Here is a 9,824-nt window from a genome sequence, read left to right on the forward strand (position 1 = left end):
CCTGTCCTCATGTCTTCCCCTCCTCCTGTCCTCATGTCCTCCCCTCCTCCTGTCCTCATGTCTTCCCCTCCTCCTGTCCTCATGTCTTCCCCTCCTCCTGTCCTCATGTCCTCCCCTCCTCCTGTCCTCATGTCCTCCCCTCCTCCTGTCCTCATGTCTTCCCCTCCTCCTGTCCTCATGTCCTCCCCTCCTCCTGTCCTCATGTCCTCCCCTCCTCCTGTCCTCATGTCTTCCCCTCCTCCTGTCCTCATGTCCTCCCCTCCTCCTGTCCTCCCCTCCTCCTCCCGTCCACCCCTCCTCCTGTCCTCATGTCTTCCCCTCCTCCCCTCCTCCTCCCGTCCTCCTCCCGTCTAGAGGCTCATGTGAAAGTAGGAAATAAGTTTTGTTTTCAAATGTTGTCATTTGTTCTAAATTCATGTTTGGTTCTGATTCCATGACGCTTTCAGACGGACAGACTTCATAAAGGACAGACAGACGGACAGACTTCATAAAGGACAGACAGACAGACAGACAGACAGACAGACAGACAGACAGACTTCATAAAGGACAGACAGACAGACAGACAGACAGACAGACAGACAGACAGACAGACAGACAGACAGACAGAGAGACAGACAGACAGACAGACAGAGACAGACAGACAGACAGCAGTGTGGACTTCACAAAAGGTCAAAAGGTTTGTTCATTTGGGGAAAAAAAAAAAGTGATTGAAAAAAACATTTTGAAACTGAATGTTCAATAATGTTCATATTATTTTGATTCGGCTCCGATATTCTTTTGATAAAATCCTTTATTTTCATTTTTCACTCTTAAATATATATTTTTAAATGAAGCTGTTATTTTTTTCAGGTACAAGTTTAATGTTTTCAGATTATTATCTTGTTCTTTTCACTCAAATCCCGTTTTCAAGTTCCATTTTTTTTTATTTACTTTTTTCATGTTCAAACTTCTACATATATATAACTTGTATATAATAACTGTACAAGAAGCAGCTGAGTGACTCCAACCCTGGACGGGCCTGTAAAATAATCTAATATCGGCAATAAAGGTTCAGCAGCTTCCTGATGAGTTCTAATCTGTTTTAATATTAAAACTACTGAACAGCTTCCTGATGAGTTCTAATCTATTTTAATATTAAAACTACTGAACAGCTTCCTGATGGGTTCTAATCTATTTTAATATTAAAACTACTGAACAGCTTCCTGATGGGTTCTAATCTATTTTAATATTAAAACTACTCAACAGCTTCCTGATGGGTTCTAATCTATTTTAATATTAAAACTACTGAACAGCTTCCTGATGAGTTCTAATCTATTTTAATATTAAAACTACTGAACAGCTTCCTGATGGGTTCTAATCTGTTTTAATATTAAAACTACTGAACAGCTTCCTGATGAGTTCTAATCTATTTTAATATTAAAACTACTGAACAGCTTCCTGATGGGTTCTAATCTGTTTTAATATTAAAACTACTGAACAGCTTCCTGATGAGTTCTAATCTGTTTTAATATTAAAACTACTGAACAGCTTCCTGATGGGTTCTAATCTGTTTTAATATTAAAACTACTGAACAGCTTCCTGATGAGTTCTAATCTATTTTAATATTAAAACTACTGAACAGCTTCCTGATGGGTTCTAATCTATTTTAATATTAAAACTACTGAACAGCTTCCTGATGGGTTCTAATCTGTTTTAATATTAAAACTACTGAACAGCTTCCTGATGAGTTCTAATCTATTTTAATATTAAAACTACTGAACAGCTTCCTGATGGGTTCTAATCTGTTTTAATATTAAAACTACTGAACAGCTTCCTGATGAGTTCTAATCTGTTTTAATATTAAAACTACTGAACAGCTTCCTGATGAGTTCTAATCTATTTTAATATTAAAACTACTGAACAGCTTCCTGAGTGATAAAACTCAGATGTTTGTTTCATTTTGGCTGCAGAGTTCAGAGGAAACTCTTTTACAGACGTACGCTGGATGTTTAAAGTGAAGCGATGAGACGGGACGTTATTGACGGAGGTTATTGACGGAGGTTATTGACGGAGGTTATTGACGGAGGTTATTGACGGAGGTTATTGATCGCCTGGCAGCGGCGGCGGCTGAAAACCGTCCTGAAACGTCGATGTTCCTGAACGTGGCCTGAAGCACGAGGACGTTGTGCAACAGCAGAGTCCAGTGTTTCCACTGTTTCAACTCATATGTGACAATTTGCAAAACCAAGGCGAGTTTGTTTGTTGGTGAAGCGATGGAACCACCTCTTTCACAATAAACACAGAAAACAGCATCACTGACATCTTCTGCCTTTTTGTTCAGCAGATCTTCTGCAGCAACAGGCACGTTTTCCTTAGAATGATGTAATTATATATATATATATAACATAGAATTTGTTCATCCGATCTATACAATATGTGGCACACGTGTCATCACCAGAACAGTTCTATCATAACATTATATAACCAATGTGCTGATCATTTTCCTTTTATTGACACGCTAACTGCTCGCAGGGGAAATTAATAGCACAGTAAGCTTATTCAATTTACTTTTGTGATAAATAAAATAAACACTGCAGGGCTGCTGCACTGAAATGATTCTCACTGTGGAGATTATATATATATTACTGCCTTCAAAAAGAACGCATTCATTTAGTGAATTGATTTGAAACGTTTAATACGTAAAAAAAATGCATGTAATTTTGTTTACTTCTTTTTGTTGTTGTTATTTTCACTCTGCTACCGGAGCAGCAGCGTAACACCCAGCGGAATAATAATAAAGTAGAAAGTTTCACTTTAAAAGTTTCCTGACAAAAGTGAAAGTCAATAGCTTTACTTTGAAAAGCTGAATTTTGACCACAGTGGTGATTCTGCAGCTAAACAGCGGGTTGCCAGGTTGGCTGACCGGGAGCCTGCAAACTGCTGGACTGGAGGAAAGACTGGTGAACTTTAACCTACAATCTCTTTACTGTGTCTGCATGGAGATGTGTGTGTGTGTGTGTGTGTGTGTGTGTGTGTGTGTGTGAAGCTGTGTGTCAGAGTGTGTCAGTGTGAGTCAGAGTGTGTCAGAGTGTGTGTCAGAGTGTGTGTCAGTGTGTGTCAGTGTGTGTCAGTGTGAGTCAGTGTGAGTCAGTGTGTGTCAGTGTGAGTCAGTGTGTGTCAGTGTGTGAGTGTGTGTCAGTGTGAGTCAGAGTGTGAGTCAGTGTGTGTCAGAGTGAGTCAGAGTGAGTCAGTGTGTGTCAGAGTGTGTCAGAGTGTGTCAGTGTGTGTCAGTGTGTGTCAGTGTGTGTCAGTGTGTGTCAGTGTGTGTCAGTGTGAGTCAGTGTGTGTCAGTGTGAGTCAGAGTGTGTCAGTGTGAGTCAGAGTGTGTCAGTGTGAGTGAGTGTGAGTCAGTGTGAGTCAGAGTGTGTCAGTGTGAGTCAGTGTGAGTCAGTGTGAGTCAGAGTGTGTCAGTGTGAGTCAGAGTGTGTCAGTGTGTGTCAGAGTGAGTCAGTGTGTGTCAGTGTGAGTCAGTGTGTGTCAGTGTGAGTCAGAGTGTGTCAGTGTGTGTCAGTGTGAGTCAGTGTGAGTCAGAGTGTGTCAGTGTGAGTCAGAGTGTGTCAGTGTGAGTCAGAGTGTGTCAGTGTGAGTGAGTGTGAGTCAGAGTGTGTCAGTGTGAGTCAGTGTGAGTCAGTGTGAGTCAGAGTGTGTCAGTGTGAGTCAGAGTGTGTCAGTGTGTGTCAGAGTGAGTCAGTGTGTGTCAGTGTGAGTCAGTGTGTGTCAGTGTGAGTCAGTGTGAGTCAGTGTGTGTCAGAGTGTGTCAGAGTGTGTGTCAGTGTGAGTCAGTGTGAGTCAGTGTGTGTCAGTGTGTCAGTGTGAGTCAGTGTGAGTCAGTGTGTGTCAGTGTGAGTCAGTGTGTGTCAGTGTGTGTCAGTGTGTGAGTGTGTGTCAGTGTGAGTCAGAGTGTGAGTCAGTGTGTGTCAGAGTGAGTCAGAGTGAGTCAGTGTGTGTCAGTGTGAGTCAGAGTGTGTCAGTGTGAGTCAGTGTGTGTCAGTGTGTGTCAGAGTGTGTCAGTGTGAGTCAGAGTGTGTCAGTGTGAGTCAGAGTGTGTCAGTGTGAGTCAGAGTGTGTCAGTGTGAGTCAGAGTGTGTCAGTGTGAGTCAGAGTGTGTCAGAGTGTGTCAGTGTGAGTCAGAGTGTGTCAGTGTGAGTGAGTGTGAGTCAGAGTGTGTCAGTGTGAGTCAGTGTGTGTCAGTGTGAGTCAGTGTGACAGTGTGAGTCAGAGTGTGTCAGTGTGTGTCAGTGTGTGTCAGTGTGAGTCAGAGTGTCTCAGTGTGAGTCAGAGTGTGTCAGTGTGAGTGAGTCAGAGTGAGTCAGAGTGTCTCAGTGTGAGTCAGTGTGAGTCAGAGTGTCTCAGTGTGAGTCAGAGTGTCTCAGTGTGAGTCAGAGTGTGTCAGTGTGAGTGAATCAGAGTGAGTCAGTGTGTGTCAGTGTGAGTCAGTGTGTGTCAGAGTGAGTCAGAGTGTGTCAGTGTGTCTCAGTGTGAGTCAGTGTGAGTCAGTGTGAGTCAGTGTGTGTCAGTGTGAGTCAGAGTGAGTCAGTGTGTGTCAGAGTGAGTCAGTGTGTGTCAGTGTGAGTCAGAGTGTGTCAGTGTGTGTCAGTGTGAGTCAGAGTGTGAGTCAGTGTGTGTCAGTGTGAGTCAGAGTGTGTCAGTGTGAGTCAGTGTGTGTCAGTGTGTGTCAGTGTGAGTCAGAGTGTGTCAGAGTGTGTCAGTGTGAGTCAGAGTGTGTCAGTGTGAGTCAGTGTGTGTCAGTGTGAGTCAGAGTGTGTCAGTGTGAGTCAGTGTGTGTCAGAGTGAGTCAGAGTGTGTCAGTGTGTCTCAGTGTGAGTCAGTGTGAGTCAGTGTGAGTCAGTGTGTGTCAGTGTGAGTCAGAGTGAGTCAGTGTGTGTCAGAGTGAGTCAGTGTGTGTCAGTGTGAGTCAGAGTGTGTCAGTGTGTGTCAGTGTGAGTCAGAGTGTGAGTCAGTGTGTGTCAGAGTGAGTCAGTGTGTGTCAGTGTGAGTCAGAGTGTGTCAGTGTGAGTCAGAGTGTGTCAGTGTGAGTCAGTGTGTGTCAGTGTGTGTCAGTGTGAGTCAGAGTGTGTCAGAGTGTGTCAGTGTGAGTCAGAGTGTGTCAGTGTGAGTCAGTGTGTGTCAGTGTGAGTCAGTGTGAGTCAGAGTGTGTCAGTGTGAGTCAGAGTGTGTCAGTGTGAGTGAGTGTGAGTCAGAGTGAGTCAGTGTGAGTCAGAGTGTGTCAGTGTGTGTCAGTGTGAGTCAGTGTGACAGTGTGAGTCAGAGTGTGTCAGTGTGAGTCAGTGTGAGTCAGAGTGTCTCAGTGTGAGTCAGAGTGTGTCAGTGTGAGTGAGTCAGAGTGTCTCAGTGTGAGTCAGAGTGTCTCAGTGTGAGTCAGAGTGTCTCAGTGTGAGTCAGTGTGAGTCAGAGTGTGTCAGTGTGAGTGAGTCAGAGTGAGTCAGTGTGTGTCAGAGTGAGTCAGTGTGTCTCAGTGTGAGTCAGTGTGAGTCAGTGTGTGTCAGTGTGAGTCAGAGTGTGTCAGTGTGAGTCAGTGTGTGTCAGTGTGTCTCAGTGTGTGTCAGTGTGCGTCAGAGTCTCAGTGTGAGTCAGTGTGTGTCAGTGTGAGTCAGTGTGTGTCAGTGTGAGTCAGTGTGTCTCAGTGTGAGTCAGTGTGTGTCAGTGTGCGTCAGTGTGAGTCAGAGTGTCTCAGTGTGAGTCAGAGTGTGTCAGTGTGAGTCAGTGTGTGTCAGTGTGAGTCAGTGTGTCTCAGTGTGTCTCAGTGTGAGTCAGTGTGTGTCAGTGTGAGTCAGTGTGAGTCAGAGTGTGTCAGTGTGAGTCAGAGTGTGTCAGTGTGAGTCAGTGTGAGTCAGTGTGTGTCAGTGTGAGTCAGTGTGTCTCAGTGTGAGTCAGTGTGTGTCAGTGTGAGTCAGTGTGAGTCAGTGTGAGTCAGTGTGAGTCAGTGTGTGTCAGTGTGAGTCAGTGTGAGTCAGTGTGTGTCAGTGTGAGTCAGTGTGAGTCAGTGTGAGTCAGAGTGTGTCAGTGTGAGTCAGAGTGTGTCAGTGTGTGTCAGAGTGAGTCAGTGTGTGTCAGTGTGAGTCAGTGTGTGTCAGTGTGAGTCAGAGTGTGTCAGTGTGTGTCAGTGTGAGTCAGTGTGTGTCAGTGTGAGTCAGAGTGTGTCAGTGTGAGTCAGAGTGTGTCAGTGTGAGTCAGAGTGTGTCAGTGTGAGTGAGTGTGAGTCAGTGTGAGTCAGAGTGTGTCAGTGTGAGTCAGTGTGAGTCAGAGTGTGTCAGTGTGAGTCAGAGTGTGTCAGTGTGTGTCAGTGTGTGTCAGTGTGAGTCAGTGTGTGTCAGTGTGAGTCAGTGTGAGTCAGTGTGTGTCAGAGTGTGTCAGAGTGTGTGTCAGTGTGAGTCAGTGTGTGTCAGTGTGTGTCAGTGTGTCAGTGTGAGTCAGTGTGAGTCAGTGTGAGTCAGTGTGTGTCAGTGTGAGTCAGTGTGTGTCAGTGTGTGTCAGTGTGTGAGTGTGTGTCAGTGTGAGTCAGTGTGTGTCAGAGTGAGTCAGAGTGAGTCAGTGTGTGTCAGTGTGAGTCAGAGTGTGTCAGTGTGAGTCAGTGTGAGTCAGTGTGAGTCAGTGTGTGTCAGTGTGTGTCAGTGTGAGTCAGAGTGTGTCAGTGTGAGTCAGAGTGTGTCAGTGTGAGTCAGAGTGTGTCAGTGTGAGTCAGAGTGTGTCAGTGTGAGTCAGAGTGTGTCAGTGTGAGTCAGAGTGTGTCAGAGTGTGTCAGTGTGAGTCAGAGTGTGTCAGTGTGAGTGAGTGTGAGTCAGAGTGTGTCAGTGTGAGTCAGTGTGAGTCAGTGTGACAGTGTGAGTCAGAGTGTGTCAGTGTGTGTCAGTGTGTGTCAGTGTGAGTCAGAGTGTCTCAGTGTGAGTCAGAGTGTGTCAGTGTGAGTGAGTCAGAGTGAGTCAGAGTGTCTCAGTGTGAGTCAGTGTGAGTCAGAGTGTCTCAGTGTGAGTCAGAGTGTCTCAGTGTGAGTCAGAGTGTGTCAGTGTGAGTGAATCAGAGTGAGTCAGTGTGTGTCAGTGTGAGTCAGTGTGTGTCAGAGTGAGTCAGAGTGTGTCAGTGTGTCTCAGTGTGAGTCAGTGTGTGTCAGTGTGAGTCAGAGTGAGTCAGTGTGTGTCAGAGTGAGTCAGTGTGTGTCAGTGTGAGTCAGAGTGTGTCAGTGTGTGTCAGTGTGAGTCAGAGTGTGAGTCAGTGTGTGTCAGAGTGAGTCAGTGTGTGTCAGTGTGAGTCAGAGTGTGTCAGTGTGAGTCAGAGTGTGTCAGTGTGAGTCAGTGTGTGTCAGTGTGTGTCAGTGTGAGTCAGAGTGTGTCAGAGTGTGTCAGTGTGAGTCAGAGTGTGTCAGTGTGAGTCAGTGTGTGTCAGTGTGAGTCAGTGTGAGTCAGAGTGTGTCAGTGTGAGTCAGAGTGTGTCAGTGTGAGTGAGTGTGAGTCAGAGTGAGTCAGTGTGAGTCAGAGTGTGTCAGTGTGTGTCAGTGTGAGTCAGTGTGACAGTGTGAGTCAGAGTGTGTCAGTGTGAGTCAGTGTGAGTCAGAGTGTCTCAGTGTGAGTCAGAGTGTGTCAGTGTGAGTGAGTCAGAGTGTCTCAGTGTGAGTCAGAGTGTCTCAGTGTGAGTCAGAGTGTCTCAGTGTGAGTCAGTGTGAGTCAGAGTGTGTCAGTGTGAGTGAGTCAGAGTGAGTCAGTGTGTGTCAGAGTGAGTCAGTGTGTCTCAGTGTGAGTCAGTGTGAGTCAGTGTGTGTCAGTGTGAGTCAGAGTGTGTCAGTGTGAGTCAGTGTGTGTCAGTGTGTCTCAGTGTGTGTCAGTGTGCGTCAGAGTCTCAGTGTGAGTCAGTGTGTGTCAGTGTGAGTCAGTGTGTGTCAGTGTGAGTCAGTGTGTCTCAGTGTGAGTCAGTGTGTGTCAGTGTGCGTCAGTGTGAGTCAGAGTGTCTCAGTGTGAGTCAGAGTGTGTCAGTGTGAGTCAGTGTGTGTCAGTGTGAGTCAGTGTGTCTCAGTGTGTCTCAGTGTGAGTCAGTGTGAGTCAGAGTGTGTCAGTGTGAGTCAGAGTGTGTCAGTGTGAGTCAGTGTGAGTCAGTGTGCGTCAGAGTGTGTCAGTGTGTCTCAGTGTGTGTCAGTGTGTGTCAGTGTGAGTCAGTGTGAGTCAGAGTGTCTCAGTGTGAGTCAGAGTGTGTCAGTGTGAGTCAGTGTGTGTCAGTGTGAGTCAGTGTGTCTCAGTGTGTCTCAGTGTGTGTCAGTGTGTGTCAGTGTGAGTCAGTGTGAGTCAGAGTGTGTCAGTGTGAGTCAGTGTGAGTCAGTGTGCGTCAGAGTGTGTGTCAGTGTGAGTCAGTGTGCGTCAGAGTGTGTGTCAGTGTGAGTCAGTGTGAGTCAGTGTGCGTCCCACTGACCTGTCGCCCCAGCGCGGCCCCCTGCAGCTCGTCCTGCTGCTGCTGGGCGATGGTGACGCCCAGCACCAGGGTGTGGACGCTGCAGGACAGGGCGCTGAGGAGCAGGATGGGCGTGAGGCGCAGCGGCAGCGTGAGGAAGCAGGAGAAGGAGAAGAAGGCCTGCCAGCCCACCGTGTCGCTGGCCTGGTGGAAGCGGGCGTAGCTCAGGCCCAGGTAGCAGAACACCTGGGCGGCGATCAGCACCCACAGGGCGTAGGGCACCACGCGCCGCCACACCCGGTCCGGCAGCAGGCCGGAGCGGCACAGCAGGTAGAGCGCCGCGTCGGCCGCCAGCCCCGCCGACGCCACCAGCACGGAGGCCAGCTTGTCGGCGGTGTAGACGGGGGCGCACATGGCCAGGACGTAGCCGTCGAACAGGGCGGAGAACACCACCAGCACCAGCAGGGTCTCGTGGCGCTGGCGCCGGAAGTAGGTCTGGTACAGGTTCTCCAGGGACTCCGGGGAGAAGGTGAGGCGCAGGAAGCGCGGCAGGCACAGGCAGCAGCCGGAGCTGCGCACCGTCACGTCCTGGGCCCGGCCCGCCGCCCGGCCCGGGTCGGAGGGCAGCGTCACCGAGCAGTCCGCAGAGTACTCCGCAGAGTACTCCGGCTCCGAGAAGGCCCGGTTCCGGGGCATGGCCGGGGGGGACCACCAGGCCTAAAGGGGGTCTCGGGGGAACATCAGCTGCTTCACAGTCGTTTCCTCCCCCCGTCTGGACCGTCTGGACCGAGAGCCACCGTCTGGACCGTCTGGACCGAGAGCCACCGTCTGGACCGAGAGCCACCGTCTGGACCGTCTGGACCGAGAGCCACCGTCTGGACCGAGAGCCACCGTCTGGACCGTCTGGACCGAGAGCCACCGTCTGGACCGAGAGCCACCGTCTGGACCGTCTGGACCGAGAGCCACCGTCTGGACCGAGAGCCACCGTCTGGACCGTCTGGACCGAGAGCCACCGTCTGGACCGTCTGGACCGAGAGCCACCGTCTGGACCGTCTGGACCGCCAGGCGTCAGGACCGTGAGGACGGAGAGCCAGAGACACGTCCCATTACATGTCCAGGTCCTCTCTCTCTCTCTCTCTCTCTCCCTCCACTGCAGGCCTTTAACTCGCCCAGTCCCGTGTCACAGACTCACACTGGCCCCGCCCACTCTGCACCCACGAGAGCCAATCAGCGGCCGGGACCCGCCCCCTCCTGCAGCGGGAGCCCTGGGCGGCGGCTGGCCTCCATTCCGCTCCGCTTCACGTCACAGCAGTCGTCCTCGTCTCCCTGGTCGCCCGGCAACTGTGCTGGTCTACATGGTGGTCTGCTACTGGGCCTCTGTGCCGGGGCGC

General features: G+C 49.3%; 1 protein-coding gene across 1 annotated transcript in view; it reads right to left on the reverse strand.

Annotated features, from left to right (window-relative positions):
- Positions 1-9,266, reverse strand: part of adcy3a (adenylate cyclase 3a) — a 30,850-nt gene extending 21,584 nt beyond the window's left edge. The window contains 1 exon segment of the mRNA XM_080501574.1: positions 8,455-9,266. Coding sequence (XP_080357700.1) covers positions 8,455-9,129 — 675 coding nt within the window. The 5' untranslated portion in view covers positions 9,130-9,266.
- Between the last annotated feature and the right edge of the window lie 558 nt (positions 9,267-9,824).

Source organism: Blennius ocellaris, assembly GCF_963422515.1.
Source record: "Blennius ocellaris genome assembly, chromosome: 8".
NCBI classification, from domain to species: domain Eukaryota; kingdom Metazoa; phylum Chordata; class Actinopteri; order Blenniiformes; family Blenniidae; genus Blennius; species Blennius ocellaris.